This window comes from Lepidothrix coronata, unplaced genomic scaffold (genome assembly GCF_001604755.1).
Source record: "Lepidothrix coronata isolate B3197 unplaced genomic scaffold, Lepidothrix_coronata-1.0 Scaffold182, whole genome shotgun sequence".
In the NCBI taxonomy this organism is placed as follows: Eukaryota; Metazoa; Chordata; class Aves; order Passeriformes; family Pipridae; genus Lepidothrix; species Lepidothrix coronata.
Genome location: NW_016690362.1, coordinates 1,023,689 through 1,045,184, shown reverse-complemented (window position 1 = coordinate 1,045,184; position 21,496 = coordinate 1,023,689). Strand labels below are relative to the sequence as shown.

The window sequence follows — 21,496 nt, the reverse complement described above, 5'->3', positions numbered from 1 at the left end:
GGTACTGGAATTCAGTGGATTTTAGTGTGACTGGTGTTAAAGCAAGAGATGTTGGAAACTGAGAATGTACAAGGCAGCTTTGTTATGTCTTGGTGTTTATGATTCCTTTATGGTCTGAATGAGTAGAGAGGCAGCCCAACAGATGAAGTTTGCATCTGAGAGCTGATTTATTTCTCTTGCAACAGTAAGGGGGGGTGGGGTGGGGCAAATAGAAGGAAATTCCCTTGGAATACTCTTGCCAAGTCTGTGCTTGCAGGGCAATTAGAGCCCCAGATTTATTTCAGCTGACCCAGCAGGTATGGTTGGTGTCATGCATATTATCAAAGCTAGGTGGCCTAGCAGTGCTACAAAGTTGCATGAATTCATGTTTCATGGTGTTGCCTAAGTGCCTTGCACGGGCAGTTGTCAAAGTCAAAGTATGGTAACCTCAGCCTTCATTAATGTATCATATGATTTCATGAGCCAGGGAGGTATGGCTGAACTGAGATGATGTGGATGCTTCCTGTGCCAGAATTCTGGATGATAATCAGAGAGAGCAGGCAAACATCTTAGGAATTCCAGTCCTGCTAAGGCAGCTTACAGGAAGTGGTATAAACTCAGAAATGGCTGTATCTTCCTTCCTCCTAAAGTCACAGATGTTAAACTAATTCCCTTTAGTTGTATTAGCATGCTGCAGTTTTCAGCATGAGCTCTTAGCCTGTTTGTAATGGCAAAGATCGATTTATCATCACCTCATGAGTCAATGTATTTGTATTAACTTGTAGATTTCCCTGATTTTCTGTATGGAAGTGCTGAAGAGAGTTATGTTGCTTCTCTTGGTAACTCATAAGAGCTCTTCCTTGGTGTTCCTCATGAAAAGAGGCACTTTTAAGTCCTGCTTCTGAGTGTCTCTTCAGCAGGTAGTAAGAAGCTTGTGTTCCTATCTGTTGTCTTTCTGATGTTGGTTCTAAGATGCTCTGCTACTTTTTCCATTTCTGCTTCCCCAGTTGTGGGCCTTCAGGAAACAAAGCGCAAGCCAAGGTGTGGACAAGGGGAATCTTACATGTAAAAGTTCATGTTTTATTCTTCTATCTCAGCAAAAGCAGAATATTGCTCCTGGCAATACAGAACTTCCTTGAGGCTGTTGGAAACATGCTAGTCTTCAAATGATAGCCAGCTCTTTTCCAAAAGGGAGAGAGGCCAATAGTTATGTTAATAAATGTCATAAAAACCAGGCAGAGGATGTGTTTCTGTTCTCTCCTGTCATCCTGGTCAACATATACAGTTTTGAAAATCTGGGCACTCCTTTAACTTCCTGGGGAGATTTTTGTAATTTCTGCTTGTCCACAGGTGAATCTATGGGCTTGCCTGGTATTTTGGCTAGAAAAAACCCCCCAGACTTATTCCTAACCTGTTCTTTCTCCTGCACAGTGTTTATTCTGCTGTTCACTGACCAGCTTCTGTGACTGAATGCCAGCCTGCCTCTCAGCTAATAATTAAATGATAGAGATAGTTTCAAGGAAAACCTTGGGAAAATTGTGCAGCTTATTTGCCTCTCCCTTCTGTGAGTGTTTACATGTTGTAAGGATTCATGGATCTCTGGATAGGGGCCATCTTTCTATATTCTAAGGTAATTTGTAAAAGCTATCAGAGAAAGTTAATGAGGATCTCTGTTCTCCATCTAAGTGCCAGTTCTTGCTTTCTGCATGTTATAGATTCCTCATCACTAATGATTTAATTTACCATGGTGGTAGGGTGGGGGGTTACTTTTCAGGCTCTGTAGCTGTGTTTTAAAGGCAAAACTGGTCATACCAGAAAGTGAAAAGAATTTTCTCCCTTCTAGTTACCAACAAATAAATTTTTAGTGACCATTTAAATATAGATCCTACTAGTTTCTGAAACAAGGTTGGTGACAGTCTTAGAGTACATTTTATAAGGTGCTGGGGTTTGTATTTCCCCATCAGCTAGAATACTCCAAATTCACACAGAGAATCTGGCTGCCTGCAGCATGAAACTGTTCCTCTTTCCTTCCTGGGGAAGGAATTTAGGCAGCAGCTGGGTATGTCTCCTGGAACAAGTCAGAGCAACCAGTGCCAGTGTACCATGTCTGACTACCTATCCACTAATTTCCATGCACTGAAATGCTTTATTCTTGGAAGCAAAAAGGCTTAAGTCTCAAGCCTCATTTCAGCATCTTTTCAGCTTTCTCTGTTGGCATGCTCATCATATGGAGAAAAGACAGGCTAGCTTAGAAAGAATTTCTTCCCTGTTTCTCAGTATCACTGAGGAAAAACCCCTTTCCTACTGCTGCTGCAGAGCACTAGACACTGCTTAAATGGTATGACATAACGGTGCCTGTTCAGTGATGGCTTGATGTTGAAAGTCAGTGTTCTCTATTTGTGCATCTATAGCTGTTGCTGTTCCTCCTCTTTTTCTTCTCTTCCTCTCTGATATTGTTGTTTTCCATAGAAATAAAATGAGCCAAACAGCATCAAGCTTGTAATATCACAATGAGTAAGAAGTGAAGCAAACTGAAGTTGCCAAATCTGTAGTGTTGCTTTTAATGGATTTGTGGTGTTTGCTGTGGAACTCTTATGTGTAAATCAGCCACGTGAAAAGCATTAAAAAGGCTGAAAATACAGCACAGGAGTACAGATACAGGGAGATGCTGTATCTTACCAAGGACATTTCCAAATAGCGAATGTCTCTTGCATTAAATTAATTTGTTCCCTTCCTGAAGTCTAGATGTTGCTGTCACAAAAACTATCATGACAGCTGACACTCATGGCTCTCCTGCTGGTAACTTGAATGGGAACTCAAGGGTCAGAAGGACCGAGGATATTGCTTCTTACCCTCTAAAGGGGATTGTTCCAGGATTAGACAGAGTTTCAGCAACTGGTGTGAGGAGAACCAGAGCTACTGAGGGTATCAGAGTCCAAGATTCTCTTGACACCACTTGTTAATGCTAAAGGACATTTTCAGAAAAAGTTTATCTCTCTCAATAGAGCCCAGCTAAAAGGAGGAGGTTGGAAGACCTGTGTTTTTTGCCTTCTTTAAATATGGCATAACACTTGCCTGATTTGATGAGCAGCTCTTGCTCCTCAGCATATGCTTGACAGTGTTGGTGAGAGCACCCATTTTTCGGGAACCTCTGCTTCCTCTGTTCCAGGTTCTCTGAGCCAGACCCCAGCCACACACTAGAGGAGCGAGTGGTACACTGGTATTTCAGCCAGCTGGACAACAACAGCAGTGATGATATCAACAAGCGGGAACTAAAGCCTTTCAAACGTTATGTAAAGAAGAAAGCCAAGCCCAAGAAGTGTGCCCGACGTTTCACTGACTACTGTGATCTCAACAAGGACAAGTCGATCTCGCTTCAGGAACTGAAAGGGTGTTTGGGAGTCAGCAAGGAAGGAGGTGAGTGCCTTTTCTTCCCCATTGCATGACAATAAAAACTGACACGGAGTTATGACAAACTCAGGAATCTGTTTTCTCCCAGCTGTTTCAAAAGCGCCACAGTTTGTGTGAGAAAATGACTGGGATTAATACCTTGCCATGCAAATGTAGTTCGTTATTTGCATTATGGCTCCATCTTATATCCCTTATTACAGACCTTTGTGCTAAGATTATACAGAAACAGGGCAACAGATGAGCCTTGACCAGAACTCTGCTTTGTACTGTAGAAGTCCTTGGAAACTGTAGTTCAGATCAGATCAAGACCCTTCTGAGCAATACCCTGCTAACAGTATTGGGTTGTCTCAGCCATGAAGGTTGGATGATGTACGAGTCAGCACAGACCCAGCCTTCTCTGGAGACCCTGTTGACTAACAGATATAATACTTACTTTCATTGCTAAATTCAGCATGCAGGAAAGTGGATGATGGGGAGAGAACAACTTAGAAAGAAAGCACAGGGATATACTGTTTCCCTTTTTCAGAGTTAAATTGTACTTCAAGATTGGGGGAGAAATAAGGCATGTGAATAATCTATTTTCCTTTCTGTTTAGTGCCTGAGCAATCAACCCACCCTCCTGCCTTTTCTTGCTTTTTCATCTTCACCTCATCATCTGTTGGGACCTGAACCAAATGGGTATTTTTGGAAATTTTATGAATTGAAACTGTTCAACCCAAATTCAATAATTATCAGTCATTCTTGACTGTGGGCAGACTTGCTTGGCAGGAGAAGGCAAACAGGGAGATTCCAGGGGACTAATATCCTGTGCAGGTGTTTTGCCTTTGCAGACAGCTCTTGTTATAACTGTCATGCTAGTTGGGAAGGGTGGGTAGCTTTCTTTGTCCCGTCTTAACATTTCCTTAGGTCTTTTCTCAGGTTTAGCACAAGTGGGAAGGGAGTCAGTACATTTGTGTGTTGGGAAGTTGCATTTTCTAGGTGCTTTATAAACATCTTAGTTTCCATAATAGGCATGTTGCATTACTTGTCAGCTGTAAGAAGCATTCAGCTTCCGTAGCCCAGTGGAAGATTTTTTATAGTCATCAGTACCTTACTGAGGAATGACATACCAAAATAGCAATCCTTAATTTTATTACCTTCCCAATAAGATGGATATGCCAAATGAGTTTTATTGCTATTTGGCCTGGAATAAGACTCTCTGGAATCTGCTGCCTTGGCCAACTGACTGTTCAAAATTTAGTTTATGGAAGGGGAAAAAATCAAATGTAAAGAAAGAAAATGTTAAACTTTGAGCCCATATTAAGGGGAAAGAAAGCAGAGAGACATTGTGAGTGCCTAATTGTCCAACTGTTTGTTGGGAACGCAGCTTTGACCTTTCATGTTTTCTTCTGTTGTGTGAGGACAGGACTGTGGTCAAAAAGGGGCTCTGATCTTGTTTTTTCATACAGCTCCACATACCTTCTACAGGCCTGATAAGCCTTGAGGATCAAAGATAAATGGGTAAGTTAAAGGACGATGAGGACTAAAAAAGCAGTGGAGGGGGCAGTGCAGGGAGCAGGTACTACTGTGTAGGAAAAAACTGAGGGAAATGCTCTAGAGGTTCAGTAAGCACATTTGTGATGGATCTTTTTTAAGAAATCATGAAGTTTTCTATGCTTTCCATTCATAAGAACTTCTAAATTTAGAAACAGTCGGCATCTTTGACATGGTCTCCCACAAATCCTTCTCTCTAAAGTGGAGAGAAGTGGATTTGATGGGTGGACTGTTTGGTGGATAAGGAATTGGTTGGATGGTCACATCCAGAGGGTAGTGGTCAACGGGTCAGAGTCTGATGGGCATCAGTGACCAGTGGTGTTGCTCAAGGGTCTGTATTGGGACCAGTGTTACTTAGTATCTTCATTAGTGACACAGACAAAGAGATCAAGTGCACCCTCAGCCGATTTGCAGACAGCACCAAGATGAGTGGTGTGGTTGACACACCTAAGAACAGGATGGCATCAAGAAGTGGGCCCATGGGAATCTCACAATGTTTAATAAGACCAAGTGCAAGGTGCTGCACCTGGGTCAGGGCAATCCCCAGTATCAGTACAGGCTGGGAGATGAACAGATGGAGAGCAGACCTGTTGAGAAGGACTTGGGAGTGCTGGTGGATGAGAGGCTGGACATGAGCTGTCAATGTGCACTTGCAGCCCAGAAAGCCGATCGTGTCCTGGGCTGCATCAAAAGCAGCGTGGCCAGCAGGGTGACGGAGGGAATTCTGCTCTTCCACTCTGCTCTGGTGAGACTCCACCTGGAGTACTGCATCCAGGTTTGGTGTCTCCAGGACAAGAAGGACGCAGACCTGTTGGAGCGAGCCCAGAGGAGGGCCACAATGTTGATTAGAGGGATGGAGCACCACTCCTACAAGGAAAGGGTGAGAGAACTGGGATTGTTCAGTCTGGAAAAGTGAAGGCTTTGGGATGACCTAATTGCATCCCTCTCGTACCTGAAGGGAGCCTACAAGAAAGAGGGAGAGGAATTTTTTACAAGAGCATTTAGTGACAGAACAAGGGGAAATGGCTTGAAACTGAAAGAGAGTACATTTAGATTAGGTATGAGGAAAAAATTCCTTACTGTGAGAGTGGTGAGGCACTGGAACAGGTTGCACAGAGAAGTGGTGGGTGCTCTGTCCCTGGAGGCCAGGTTGGATGGAGCTCTGAGCAACCTGGTCTAGTGAAAGGGTTCCCTGCCCATGGCAGAGAGGTTGGAACTAGATAAGCTTTAAGGTCCCTTCCAACCCAAACCATTCTATGATTCTACGATCTTACCCCTTCTCTAACTTTCCCTTATCCTGATCATGGGCGAATGTAGTCAATCAACTAGTCCATGTATTTGCTGTCTGTTTCTTTCTCTGTACCATGGCCTCCAAAGATCTGCTGGGGCTGAGGTCATTGTAGGTTCAAGCCAAGAGCTAGTTGGGAACCTTTTTGATGATGTACTTTCAGTTGTAAACTGCCATCAGATGAAACCAAAACTTTTCATGGAGATGTTTTTGTTTTAACAAAAGCTTTGTTCGAAAGGTTTTTCTGGTCTGGATTGGATGAGGAAGGGTTGGAAGGAGGCAAGGAAAGTCATAATTTCCCCTTGATATACATCATTACAAATGAACTTAGCTCAGATGTTCCAAATTGTGGTTGGGTATTCAGTAGCATAAGGACTAAAATTAAGTGGGTCATCATTCCAGGTGAGTATGCCTCCTGCTCGGCAAATTGAGTACTTATAATGATTTTGAAAACAAAACATAATACAAATTTTGTAGCATTTGGGATGCTGAGGAATAGAGATATTAAGTGTTATGCATTTTTGTCAGCGTTTCGCCATTTTTTGTGGCCAATTTCATCCAAATGTGGAAATAGTGTTGTTTAAAGGAAGCATAGGGCATAGATAAATCACTACTTTTATATGCCTCTCAGGGACTAAAGAGTCTAAATAAATGAGATTTATGTGTGAGGATTCAGCTGGGGTATTCATAAGGACAAACCTGAACCTGAGCTCTTTCCAGCTTAGGATCAAATCTGTGCGAGGTGCGTAGTTCTCTCTCTCTTCCCTTCTTCAACAGGTTCTTAATGCCTGTGGTAACTTAATATGTGGGTACTGCCAGCCAGTGGTTCTTCAGCGAGGAAAGTAGTTGTCCAGTCTGTCAGAAACCCTTCCTATTCCATCCTTATGGTGATCTAGAAAGCTGCTGGAAAATCTGCTAGGTCTGGTTACCACTTTGCACAGCTCTTGTCCCTCTGTTTAAACCTGACTTGTTTCTGTCAAGGGCCATTCACATGGAAAAATGCCATTTCTGAATCTCAGAATGGAGCAGCCACATAGAGTCAGCCTTTGAGGATCTGCAGAAGCCTGCGAATAGTTTCTTAAACTGGGGCAGAACAGGCAGGGAGGGCTTTTAGCTTGGAGTATGCCAGAAACAGTCTTTACCGTCATTAGATCTAGGATTGTCTGTTTGAGGAATTGTGGAAGGAAAACAGACTGTTAAAAGTTAGCATTCCTCAGTGCAGTCTGCACAGCCTGAGTTAAGGGAGGAACCATCTGTGATCAAAGAACAAATTTAGCTCTCTACATTAGTCAAAAGGCAGGGTTCTTGAGAGGAGATAGACACACACTGCAAAGCTTTGCTGGAAAGTTACTGGACCCGAGATAAGTTGGAGTCCAGTCATGTTGGAGAGGAGGGCTGTACATCTGAGTAAGGCTTATGCTAGTTGTGCTGGCTGCAAAATGCTGGAGTTGAGTTTTGCCTCTGTATTCTTCCAAATTCAGAAGAACAAGTCAGCATTTTGTGCCTGCCTAAAGAGAAGCTAAGGGAATAGGCAGGGAAGAAATATCCCTCTGCCAGCTGATGGGAAGTTCCCTTCTGCCAGCTCAGATCCCGTGATTGCTTTGCTGTCCAAGAGCTTGTCAGATGGTAGGTGTTGGGCGTGCTTCACAGGCCATGAGGACTTCTGAGGTGGAACCCAGCCACCAAGACTGCAGTCCAGAAACAGGATCTAAATATCTTCATTAAAAGTGTGTGTGTGTAATTAAACAGCATGTCTCTTTCTACTGGATCTGAGGAAATATTACAGAAAGAAGGAAAAGTAACAGACAATCTGAACAGCAGATTTCATTCAATGATGCTTGGGACCTTTCTTATTGGTATCTTCAGAAGTAATTGATTCTCTGTATGCTTGGGAGGCTGAGATTGATGTCACTCTATATCACTATTGTGCAAGCAGCTGTGTGGGAGAAGGTAGGAAAGAGCAGTCACCTGGGAAATGCCTCTGGACCAATGGTGGTAGAAAACAACAGTCTGAGCAGCCATGAGAAAACTATAACCAGGTAATGACCGAATTAAAAAGGAAATTTAAAGTGCATCTAGTTACAATTAGATTAGAATGCAAAGGAGCTCCACTGGTTCAGTGCCTGGTTTTATTTTTCTTGTTTGGATATCCCCCTTTGGAGCTTTGTAGCGGTGCTGTAGTTTGCCTTTAATCTTGACAAAAGTTAGTGATGAATCAGGACATCAGTAATGTATTGAGAATACAAAGCTGGTGGTGGCAAGGTTCTCTCCCCAAAAGGTGAGAGATTTGCTCAGTAAGTCTGAGGAATCATTTCTTCATGTAAAAAGCTGCTGGAGTTTCCTTGGAGCTTTTTCTTTTGAAAGACACCTGGCCTAAACCAGTGTGGCTAGAATTGTTACTCAAAACAGTGTACTTGTGAGGCTGAGCAAATACTCTCCATTATGAAACTTACCGAGTGATGGGATGTTACCTTGTAATGCCCAAGGTCTTCCCAAGTATCTATTAGTAACCCACTGTCGCCACCTGCCGTATTCCTTCCTCTCTTTTCTGCTCTGTGCAGCGTTGTTGTGGCAGGGTTTTGCCTTTCGTAGGTATACATGGCTGGCCTGGCTTTATATGGCAGGCAGTTGGCTGAAGGCGATGCTCTCTGAGTGCCTCAGTGTGGCTTCCCCATGGAGGTGCATGGGGGCGTGCTCCACTCCGAGGGATCCTCCTGCCTTCTGCACACACCGACCTGGAGCTCCCCGCCTCTTTCCAAAGATAGTGCTTACTCACCTCTTTCTGAAGTCAGATAGTGCTCGTTCCCAGCACCGTGCTGTAGGCTTACCTGCTCTGGGTGCTAAAGGGGGGTGAGGGTTCTTTGGGATGCCCTCTGGCTTACCCAGGCTGCTGGGCGGGATGGCGATGCGTGGCCTGGCAGCACCTTCCAGGGCCCTGGCGGCAGCCTGTAAAGGGCCCGGCTTGCAGTTGCCATCCCCAGGCTGTGAGTGCTGGTCAGCCCGGGATGAGCCTCTGCCCCGGCAGTGGAGCCTCTGGTGTTTTACGCACGCGGGCGCCTGGGCACAGGTATCATCGAGTTGCAGTTCCGCTGATCATGCCAGGGCAGGTGGCTGGTTCCAGGCTGGTGTTCAGAGGCCTTCGAATAACTTGGTGTGCTTACACAGTTTCTCGTATTAATGCTCTCTAAAGCCAAGAGGCTGTGCTTTGTGACCCATTTCAATCTTGGCCAGCACCAGCTTTCTCTCCCCCTCTCTTGTCCTTCCCAGCAGCTCTGTTCCATCCTGCAGCCCAGCCTCCCCACCCCCGGGGCTTCCCCCACCTCACCCCGCCCTGTGAGCTTTTGCCCATCTCGTCTCTCCACAGAGCAAAGTGTGCTGTGGCTGCTGGCGTGCAGAGTACTTGAATGTGCAGAGCAAGTTGTGCAGTCAACTCATGTGCATGCACAAATCAAAGTCTTCAGCTGGGCAGAGTGGAGGGTGTCAATAGGCTTACTGCTGCTGGCTGGGAGCTGGAGTTCCCATTTTCAGCTAATCCCTCTCCGAAATCAGACCAAGCAGCTAGGAGGAAATGTGACATGCTTTTGAGACCTCCTGTAATCCCTGAGCTCTCTGTACCCAACACATGGTAGGAACAGGTTTATTGTTGAGGTAAGAGGCCCTTGCCATGAGCTCCAGCTGGTATAGGGTGCGTGTGCCTGTTATCTCATAACACAATCACAGTTCTGCCTTTCCGCCAGTTATGAGTTCAGGTCTTTGATTTTAGGCACCTGTTTGATTGTTTGGTTCAAGTGAAAGATTTAATAAACTTGGGCTATCTGTATTGCCTGCACCTTCGCTCTTTCTGGCTGCCCTCTTTCTACATGGCATTATTTTGCTTGCTTGGGGAAACCTCGTGACAGTACTTGTGTCCTTCCTTTCTTCTTTCTCCCTCCACAGTTCAATTTAACTTTGTAATTGTTATTTCTTGCCCCACCAAACCTCTGGATTTCGTGACATTCAGCTACTACAACACCAGGTATTTAACATCTGTCATCTCAAGCATATTAGTCAAACTCTTGCATGTGAATCTTAAGAGAGTGTTGGCAGGACTTGCTGTGAGCATGCTCAGGGGGGCTCCTTTGAACCTACCCTCTGGCAACAGACAACAAGGAGCCCCCTTTGTCATGCCACAGCATTTATTGCCTTTAATGTGGTTCTTGGATTTTACAGGTAGCCTGAGCAGTTTGCCCAATGGAAAAAGACAAGGCCTTAACCCTTTCAGTGAGTATCTTGTCAAAATGGTTCCTTTTTTTCTGTGATACCCATGTATATCAGAATTAATTTTCCCCTGCTCTCCCATGTTCACAAACAGCAATATAGAAACAGATGGAAACCAAAGTTGTTCATAAGAGGTGTGAATATACCAACATGCAGCTCCACTGCATCATCTCCAAGTCCAGCTCTGTGTCTTTAGCTGGAGCAGACAACAAATTGCTGAAGAATTAGATAGGATACAGCAGCTATGGGATGAATACTCTCCTCTTCTATTCTCCCTTCTAGCAAGCAATAATTTAGATGATTTGTTGTGTTTACATTATATTACTTCATGGACAAGTTTCCATGAAGACACTATACTCTTCATGGTGCAGATCTGCTTTCTTCTGTATTTTCTGGCAGCGAATTGCACCCTTTTATCAGGCATGAACAACATTATTTGCTTTGCTTTTAGACTTGCTGCCTCATGGTTTCATTGTGTGCTTCTCATTTTGGACTGTAAGAAGCAGTGAGCAGTTCTCCCCTGCCTACTCCCCCACTTGTTCTATAGCCATCCAACATATATCTGGTTAGGCTCCTTTTTGTGTTGAAAAGACCTAGGCTATGTATTTGCTTAAGGACAGAAGTCTTCCCATACCTCTTACTGTCCTCCTTACCTTTCTGGGGACCGTATGTGGTCCTGGTTGAGATGGGCTGAATGGAGAACTGAAGATAAAGATCGATTAAACCTTATACACTGATGTAGTGATGTTTCTTGGTGTGTCCTCAGTTCTGAGCATGTATCTGATTTTTGTCTGCCGCTAAAAGCTGAGCAGAGGCATTCAAGCAAGTGCGTACTGTGGCTTCAGACTCTTTCCTAGTCACTCAGAGCGCTCAGTGTAGGACAAGTCATCCCCACTCACACGCTGTGTTGCATTTATGGACATTGAAGATAATCTACTGTTTTTATGAGCTGCTCACTGAGCGCTGCAATTGCTGTTTGCAGAGCTGTGCAGTCAATTTCAAATATGACTATCTGGAGTAATTTTGCATCTGACAGTATTTGCCCCCTGTGGCAGGGCACGTTGATCCCAGTGAGGCCTTTTTTCCCAGTGATGTAACCCTTCTAATTTCTGAAAATCAAGTCCATACTTTTGCTTTCTCTATAGTGTGTTTTCACCTGCAATTAATCCACAGAGCTCTTGCTCTGATCCTGTAAGAGCTTTGATTCTTTAAGAATCTTTGATGAGGGACTTAACAAAAGCTTTCTGAAGAAAGGCCTCCTTCGAGACCTGCTTGTCTTCTAGGGGAGGGGACAGCTGGCTGTGGCCGTTGAGGGAGATGGTGGCAGGGCAGCCTGGCAGCAGTGGGCTTCTGCATCAGCTGTGGCAGGCAGAAGAGCAGAGGGAGACCAGTCGTTTCCCTAGCTGCATGTCCATTTCCAAGGAGGGGGAGGAAAGTGGTGGTTTATGTTTAAAAATATGGCAGTCCTTAAGGCTCTGTGTGAATCATTCAGTGTTTTTTTCAGCAAGGCTGTCTCATTAGCCCCTAGTTGTTTTCAGCCTCACAGCTTACTCTGGGATCTCAGCCTTCTGGGGCCATGGCTTCAGCAGAGGCTATTCTGTATCTTTATCAATCGGGTGTCTTTTCGTTTTAATTTGCCTTTTTTCCTCACTTGTCCTGTTTCTGTTCTGTTTGTCTTTTTCCTCCTTGCCCACCCCACCCTTTCAGTAGGTCGCCTGGTGTAGCAGCAGAAGACGGGAAGGGAAGGCAGGAGCTGACCCAAAGGAAGGAAAGATCCAGTGACAGATGGACAGACACCTTGCTGCTTGTAAGCAAGCATGCAGCATCAGCAACATCCACCGTAGCAGAAGTGGCACCCAGAATTTTTGCACTTTTTAATAATTGGTTTGGGTTTGGTTTTAATTGCTTTTCAATGCCATAATCTAATACTTTGGAGAGTGGAGAGAAGCAGGATCATGACTTTTTAAAATTGGAACAGCTACTGATGATGTAAAATTGAGTTCACTGGGACTCAAAGACTTTTATATACTGTATATAAATATATATGTAAATTGTACAGTTGTCTTGTACAGGGTTGGAGTCACTGTTCTATTCCTCCCTTTGCTTTTGAAGGCTGTTACGGCTAGAGAGACAGTTTGCCTTTACTGGATTACAGTAATGCATTTATTTCTGCCACCAAACCATCATTCAGTGGCAAACCTTAACACCCCCATGCAGAAAGGAGCCAGTGTATCAGCATGACTTGTTCTTGCAGATGTGCACACAGTGTGCCAGATACCAAATGCTTCTTGAGAGCATCTGAACCCCCTTTCTTACTGTAAAGCCTGTGCAACTCACAGGCAATTGGGCTTTTGAGAGCACAGATTTCATGTAAGTATTGGTGCACTGCAAAGCTGCTTAAAGTAGGGATAGAAAAGGGTTGTATTAAGGACATATAAAAGTAGTTTCTGCACCTGTTGCAAGTTGGACAGAAATGAATTACAATTGCATTGCTATCCAGGCTCAGATGATATACTTAGGAAAGATGTGCCATGCCTCTGGAATCTAATGCTGTAGGAATGATGTGGGAGCTGTAGGTCTAGCAGAGTCATTGGAAGGAAGCTGTACATCTTCCTCTCTGACAAAGTGTTCATCTATATGTCATACAAGAATAAAAATACTAAGAATCCTGCTAAAAGCAGCATTAGCCTGCCTGTTGCTTGCCTGAAGAGCAAAGAACATAGCTGTCAGTGCAGAAAGACACAATCATGCTGCTGGTCCCCAAGTGTCTGCTTTACTTATGTTTCAACACTACAGCTTGGGCTGTGCTCACTGGTCTGTCAGAAATGACTATTCTTGTCCTTGATGATTGTGAATCCAAGCTTCCCTCCTGCACAGTGGTGTGCCTGCCTAGCTTAGAGTATCCACTCTTCCTAATTTGCTGTTACCAGTGTTACCTGCGTTAATTGACACTGGAGTTTGATGAACAATAACAGTGAAGGCTTGGAGTTGAAGAGTCTGGTGTTCTTGGAGGCCACAGGGGCTTTTTCAACAACGAGAAGTTTTACCAAAGTTGTTTCTTTTGCAGGGGCACCCATATCAGCAGTCCTAGGTTTGGGCAGAGTGTGATGGGACAGTGTTTTGCTTTATGTATTTCCAACCACTGGCAGCACTCACCTGTTCTGAGCAGCCTCCCACTTCAGACCTGGTGACTCTTATGCCACTTGTCTCTGTTAGAAGAAACTGTAGTCAGAGATGATGATATGCCATGCTAATGAGATCACACCAACAATTGCTTGCAACAGCACTGGGTTACTGTAGAGACTGGAGTCATTCTTTGAGTCTATATCCCTGTTGCTTTGGTAAAAGATGTTACAACAAAGCATCTTCACTGTGTCATGTCATCATGAGAATAGTATTAGATAAATACATTACAAAAAAAAGTGTCCTGATGCACTAAGTTAGTGATTGTTGGCAAAATGGAAAGTTACAAAAAAAAAAAAAGCCAAAAATAGTTCTGTAATTAACTGTTTAAGTGTAGTAATAACTTCTGGGAAGTAGATTGGAGCTAATTAAAACATGTAGCTTGGTTGAAAACACCTCTAGTAGTCTCTGAAATATACATCACACCACCATAACAAAAAGATTTCGTCTCTCTAGCAAGAGCAGATCCTGCTGCTGGATATTCATGGTTTCTCACATACAATGTATGTGCTTTTCTGGTCTGCAAGCTCCCACCTTCTTGATTGCTTCTTCAGTTTTTTTTTTTCCTTCCTTTTTTTTTTTAAAATGCCCAGGGCATATCTTTTGTGTGTTGAAATAATTTGGTTTAGTGTATAGTTAGAAATGTCCTTGTCACACTCACTAATTCTATTGTAGGAGTAAAGAATGAATCCAATGTATAAAAAACCCCTCTCCTTTTAAATATGCTAGTTTTAGGAATTTAAAGATCTGGCTGCTGGGTTGGTTGGTGTTTGGTGGTTTGGGTTTTTGGGGTCTTTTGGGGGGGTGGGGTTTTTTTTGGTTTGTTTGTGTGTTTGTTTTTTAATGTATAGTTGCATCAGCAGAAGCAACCAGTTGGATGCCTATAGGAGTTTTGTCAGCCAGGCACTGGGGCTGGGCAATGCCCCACAGGATTGTGGGGGGACTACAGAGCTGCTAAAACTCACGGCATCTTTTCTTCTGGAAGTGTAAATAAATCACCCAACCAAGACTCCTACCTGTCACATAAATTCTTCTGCTGACTTCCTTTTTCTCATCCTCGTGTCCTTCCCCTCCAAGAGGCCTGCATTCATGTAAAGTTTGCAATTAAAATTGGGTCAGTTCTTCAAGGAAGCCAGACAAGGGGTGGCTGTTGATTAGCTTTGGCATTAGTGGATGTTCATGTTGCTATGCTAGAGCTGACTTTATGGATGGATCGGGGACCAAGCATTATATTGCTCCCCTTTTACAAGACAAGTCCAAGTCCCCGCATCCTGATTTGTGTGGGTCTCTGAGCAGCTTCTGGTAATACTTGTACACTGCCATGGAAGACCCAAAAAGCATGATTGTGTAATGTCCAAGTAGATGTTAGGTTACTTGTTCTGGTTTTGTGTTGGAGGATCATGCAGACAGTACTGGTCTTGATTAATACAACCCATGCTATAAGCTGTCCAAACACTGTACTCATCAGAAGATCTTCAGCTGCCTGCTTCCCCTATTGCTTTCATTGCCAAAAAGCTGACCAGTCCATGTGGCTGCCAGGCCAAATGTGTCCTTATCTGGTGGTGGTAAGCATTCTTCTGCTCTGCCTTGCATCAGTAGCATTTTACTGAAGCTGGGACATGGGGAATGTCAGTATTGTGTCTGGAAGTAGACAGACACTGTGCATGTGTCTCCTCATCTTTCAAGTCTTCCTGGGCCTCTCCAGCTCTACTTTGAATGACAGTTGAAAACAGCAGAGAAGAGAACCAGGACCCCACAGTGCAAGTCATCTGTTCCTCCTGCCAAAAGAAAAAAATCTTTCCTTTTTTGCTGATCCTCCAAGGGCATAGTATGTTGGAGGAAACTGCATTATGGTGGGATTCATATGTGTGAAGGCACTGCTTTCCATGGCTTGAGTTTATATTGAACTTACCCTACCCCAGCACATTTTTGCCTATGGCATCATTTGTTAAACTGAAAGGCATCTGTTTGGTTTTGGTTTTGTAATAAAATAGATAACTTTTGCTCCAGTGTCTTGTGGTGATTTCTTGTTTAATCTTGATTTCCAGGACTACTCTCTTCTACATAATATTCTGTTACCCCCGCAGTGCTTAGGAGAGGGAAGGAGACTTTCCTCTTTGCAGAATCAAGTGTCAATCTATGGTTGGGTTCTGCAGTCTGTGATGTTTCTCTCTTGTGTGTAAGCCTTCGGGCTGAATTAAAACATGCTCCAGAGTGTGTCTCTGTTTGATGACAGCTGTCTGATCTATGCAGGCTGCTTAGAAAGACTGTGAAGCTTCAGCAGGAGTGTAGAGGTGATTGGAGAAGGTGGGACCCACAGCCAGGTGGGATCTTGTACCACCATCTCCCCAAACCCAGTGCAGCAGTCAGGCTCTGCACCTTACATGTCCTTGCACCTCCCTTTCACGAGAGCCTTCATACTTTTGCAGGTCATCCCTCACTGTATGGGAGCCTGAAATAGCTGTTGTCCATAACCTTGTAATCCTCAGAGATGACAAGTAACAAACCACACTAGAATGCTGTGTTATTATAAAACATGCTTTTTCCTAGGCCACAAGGAAGAGGCATTCATCAGAGGCTGCAGCACCCAGCCCATGACAGAGGAGGCCACACGCTGTTTGCTTCAAGTGCATTTGACCAGCTTTCTTATCACGTCTCTGTGTTTTCACTTGTTTACATGTAGCTCTCTTGCGATGAATAAGGAGACAACTCATTTATTGCACATCAAAAGGGAGGCAAGTGCAATCCCAAAGAAGGTTTTCTGCTTGTATGGTAGTCAACAGGCTGGATTGTTTGCAGATGGTCAGAGAGAGCCCTGACAAGATTCTTGTCTTTAGATGCAAATTCAATGATAAAAGAAGAAAATGCAGGGATGAGTGACACCCAGTGTGTATTTGTCAAGAATAAACTGACAAACCAAACTACTTTCCTTGTATTACCAAGACGGCAAGTTTTTGGGCTAAGGGAAGAGCAGGAGTTGTCATCTCTGGAGTTCTGCAAGACTTAATTAAAAATAGGAAAAGGGTATTTTAAAAAACAAAAGACCAGTTCTTTGGCCATGCTTCCTGTTTCTGAGGTCAATATAAGGTAGTCTGAGAGGCCTTCACCCTTCCCTGGCAGTGCAGTCATTCTGTAAGCAAGTCAAAAGGGCTATAAAGGGCTTGCTTCTGCCTCTGCTTCCAACAGTGATATGGCCAGAAGACTTTTCTTCCTCCTTCCTCTGCCTCCTTTCTCCTTATCTTTGACATAAGTAACAAAATCCACATGCAGAACATCGACCTTCTGACTTCTCAGCAGGCAGCCCTTACAAGCCATTTCAAGCAAAATAACCTGGCAACTGTTCAAAAGCTGTTATTAAATTGGACAGCAGGATCTGCAGAAGTGATGCTCCTTAGTTTGGAAAACACCTTGAAAACAAAGTGAGTTAAGAAATGCTACTTCAGGAACTAAGAGTATAACAGCAAGGGTTTTGTATGGAGTGTTTGCCAGAAAACCTGATACTGACTACTTGGGGAAGCAATTATGCTTTCTGTCCTTCTCTATCTGAGAGCCTGCTCACTGATTTTAATGGTGACTTTTGTTTTTCAAAGGAGCCTTGCCTGTGCACACCAGGAAGTGTCTAGCTTTCATTCAGAAAGCACCACCAGCTCTGTGCTGTGTGTTTTATCACAAACCTATATCCCCATCTCCTGCAAAAGCGTAAATGAACATTTATCCACATTATGTTTTCTTTCAGCACACTGGGACTGGACTGAGGGTCTTCTGGCTCTCAGCCAAGGCAGAGGACCTGAGGCCCTGCTGTGTACTTCGCCAGCCTGCACCCCCAGACAAGGCAGTGGTGATGGGTGGCTCTCTGCTCCCTGCCTGGGCTAGACCTGCACTGTGCTGCAGGCAGAGAGGTGCACAGGGTGTACATTGAGTGATGAGGGAGGCAGCAGGTTGTGGCTCCTGGAGACAGGTTTCCACACCTTCCCTTGTCTCTGGTGCCAGCAGGAATAGCTCAGGTTTCCTGCATACAACTTATGATTAGGTGGCCCTAGTTTGGAGTTCAGAGTAGCAGCATCTGGGAGTCTGAAGTACAGATGAATTCAACTCACCTTACTAAAATAGAGAAATTCAGTCCCAGTACAAGGCAGATCCCTAACTCATTGCTTTTTGGTGTGTGAACGAAGGACTCACTTTGGTAAAACACATTCTTCTGTAGCACTTCAGAGCTGTGCTTCAAGCACTTAAAAACTGCAGAGTTTGAATGTCCAGTATCCCATTACACAGTTCAGCTCTGGCCTTGCACAGCACAAAGTGTCACTGCTATCTCCTTCAGTCATGATTTTGGCAGGGACCATGGAAGTGATCCCTGCTGATTTCACCATGTCAGAAAAGAGTTGACACAGCATTTGGCTGAAGAGAGGGAGCTATTTCTGAAGTGACTTGGATATTCCCACTATGAACTGGCACATTGCGTCAGACAAAGCTGTATGAAGGTGACTGAAGCTGTATTTGTTCACCTGCAGCCCAACATGAATGTCAATTTTTGCATTCCTTGAGCTGTTACAGTTGTTTCAAGTGTTCAAATGTCTGCTGCAAGCTTTTTCTCCTCAAAACCTACTTGAATACCAGACCTTTGTAAAATGAGTTAATCGAAAGTATTTAGACTCCAAAAAACCAAGATATGAAATATAAGTGAATTCAGAAAACTGGTGTCCAGGATCTGTGAAGAGATTCCTGAAGTATAAAACAGATCTGGGGACTGACAAAAGAACTGGAGTCAAAGTCCCAGTAAGAAACTATCCTGCTCCAAGGAAAATGAAGGGAGCATAAGTAGAGACCAATAAAGGGGATCAAGAGCTCTTCAACAGTCTGAAGCATGAGAAGGGAAAATATGAAATGTGGGATGAATGTTGGAGCATTTCAGACTTCATGTGAGCTGCCAGGGGATTTAAGGATGACATGGCAACATCACCTAGCTGAAGAAACACCTAGAGAATTACAGACCTGATATCTGTATGTGAAAACTTAAAAGAGCAAGCTACTGACCACTTATTCTTCAATACCCTACATATATTTATAAGTTTGTAAATAAATGGCAGGAATGGGCTTGTTGAGGTTTCACTGAGGACAAATCGTTTCAAACTAATTTGATTCCATTCTTTGACAGGATAACTAGCCTTGTGGCTAGGGGGGTCAGCACTAGATGTGATATGTCTTGACTTTGGAAAGGCTTCTGGCACTGTCCCAGAAGACATTCTTGTAAGCAAGCTGAGGAAACGCAACCTCTTTAGATTCACAATACGTTGAGTGCAGTGTCAAAGTCAGAGAGCCCTCTGGGGAAATCTTTCCAGTGATTGTCCAGCATCCAAGTCTATTCGGTATTTTAAGCAGCAGCTTTTGGAAATTGTTTTGCTAAAAATTTTCCTGGTGATATCTAACTTAGGAGGTGAGGTTTTGGGGGGCTTGGGGAGTGTCTGTCAGCACCTATGGAGGGTAGGACCAGAATGCTTGGTAGGTTGAAGAAATAATCCAAGTCAACTGGATGAGTTTCAGCAGAGGCATGGGGTGATCTGCCATAAGGCAGCTGACTGAATGCACAAACACAAAGCAAGACCCACCAGGCAGCAATTCCGTAGAAATGACTTCTCAGAAGCTGGAAAAGGAGAAAGTGGAGAACCTTAAGGGCAATGCCACATACAAAATCTTCTTACCGTAAGGATAGCAATGAGTTGTTTTTATGCCCTAGTCAATAAAACAAGAAAAAAAAATTAAGAGTGCTAACCCCCCCCCACCCCCACACACCACATTTGGGTTTGCTGCTAGTTTCTATGAAGATGCTCCAGAAGAAGAGGAGGGAATCAAATCTCTTTTGGTAGCTTTTATAAGACCTTTTAAGACCTTTTAAGACTTTTTAAAGTGTTAATAGAGACACTCAGGTGCTCTGTACAATATGCCTTAGTGCCAAGGATTTGCCACAGGAACTTTCTGAGAGCCTCTGAAACTTTTGAGATTTTTTCCCCCCTTCCCCCAAGTTGTACATTTATAACCTCTAACTTACACCCTAAAAAAAAAATATCTTTGAAACGGGTGTGAAATCTAGGTGAATTGAAGAAATAAATCATTCGAACAAAGTACTTCCTAGGCCTGTGGGGATTTTTATTGCATTGTTGAAACTGGGCCATGCCCAGCAACGAGTAATAGGTGGGTCATGAGTTTTCCTTTAGGCACAGCTCCCACTCAGCTTGCCATGTACATGGCAATAGCAATGGTACAGTCTGGAACATGGGTGAATGCTTACATTTAGATGCAGTGGGAACATCTGCTGAGCTCATCCACCTCACATCATGCCTGTAGGCTCCATGTCTAAGCTCAAATTACCACCCCAGGCCACATGCGGGGAAGTACTGGGTTTCCAAATGCAATGTGGGAAAGGGGCCAAGGGTTTCTGCTGCTGGCAGGGATGCCCTGTGGGTCTAGGGGGCTGGTCTGCCCCTGCCATCCACACGCCTCTGGGCAAAACACAGACCCCCTGGGTGAAGGGAAGGCAGGGAGGAGGGGTAAATGTACTCATGGTGGTAATTATCTACATATTTTAAATGACTCATTTAGATACCAGAGGTACTTAATCCCCTCCTGCTATAGAAGCAGGTTGGGAGCGCTGTCTTCTCTGCTGGGCTCTAAGTAGCACTGGCACACATAACTCTGTTATTAGCAAGCTGGCTGCTCCTGGCACATGCACATGGATGACAACGATCATTAAAAACATTTTTTTTCCATGTAATACTACAAAGGTTATTCTTGGTGACAAGTGCTTTCCAGTTTGTGGCCAGGGCTGAGCAACTGCTGTTCCCATTTGTGCAGGCTGGGTCCTACATCAAGGTCAGGTTTGCAACAGCTTCCTGGCAGAATTGAAAAAAAAAAAGTTTTTGTCCTTTTTTTTTTTTTTTCCCCTTGGGGGATAAAAAGCAATTCCAGGTGAATGATACGAGGAATGACCTGCTGCCACTTAATGCCAAATGTGAGTGAGACTGGATTGAAATTTCCTGGCTTTGAATGGCGCCATATTCAAGCATGCCAAGATCTCCTTGATGCCTTTCTGTTACCATCTAGATCTGTATCTATGTCCTATTGTGCTATGGAGAGGTGGATGAGGTGAACTGTAGGTGAACAAAACTTTTTTTACCTATAGTTTATCTCAGCAGTGTCCAGTGACAGTACAACAACAGTACTGGGTGTCCTCCAAAATGTTTTTCCAAAGCAAAGAGCTACACTGGTGGAGACATGCAGGTAGGCATCATCCCACCACAGCAGTGGGCCAGGGCAGCTGAAGCCTAAAGTGGCACGTGCAGCTGATGGGGGCTTCTCCTTGCAGATGGTGCTGTGAGGACACATCGTGTTGCTACTTAGGGATGGAGGGTAGTGGAGAGGTTCTCCTATGCCAGAGGACAAGTGACTTACAAACCAGTCCAGCAGCCCCAGCCATGGATTCAGAAGAAATGTGTATCACAGAATACTTTTGTGTTCTGTCTAAGCTTGTCATGAATAGTCTTGATGACACCAACACCACGGTAATTGCCAGAAAGGTGACAAAGCCCAGTGCAAGAGCTGCAATTGTCTCCTTCCTAGATTAAAACCTTTGCTCAATGTCTCTAACAAACACTTCTGTGTTTCTCACTGTACCTGTACCACAGTTGATTCCTGATGCCTGGACACTCCTCTTACTCAGCCCAGCTTGCTCTGGGATGGCCCCTTTTGGTCCTGGATCTAAGCCTCAGAACCTGTGGGGACCAGGATGCTTCTGTGCGGCAGTGGCAGCAAGCCAGCCCCAAAGGATCACCATCCCCCATGCGCCCCCCC

At 44.2% G+C, this 21,496-nt stretch overlaps 1 protein-coding gene across 10 annotated transcripts in view; it reads left to right on the top strand.

Annotated features, from left to right (window-relative positions):
• SMOC1 (SPARC related modular calcium binding 1) overlaps nt 1–15,654 on the top strand; it is a 135,451-nt gene extending 119,797 nt beyond the window's left edge. For 4 of the 10 annotated variants that reach the window (XM_017830662.1, XM_017830653.1, XM_017830658.1 and 1 more), the window contains 4 exons: nt 3,149–3,396; nt 10,212–10,226; nt 10,421–10,471; nt 12,176–15,654. In XM_017830662.1, the coding sequence (XP_017686151.1) occupies nt 3,149–3,396; nt 10,212–10,226; nt 10,421–10,471; nt 12,176–12,192 (331 nt within the window). In that variant the 3' untranslated portion in view covers nt 12,193–15,654. The remainder of the gene's footprint in view (nt 1–3,148; nt 3,397–10,211; nt 10,227–10,420; nt 10,472–12,175) is intronic. The other 6 variants (XM_017830655.1, XM_017830659.1, XM_017830654.1 and 3 more) reach the window with 5 other exon arrangements.
• Nucleotides 15,655–21,496: the final 5,842 nt, after the last annotated feature.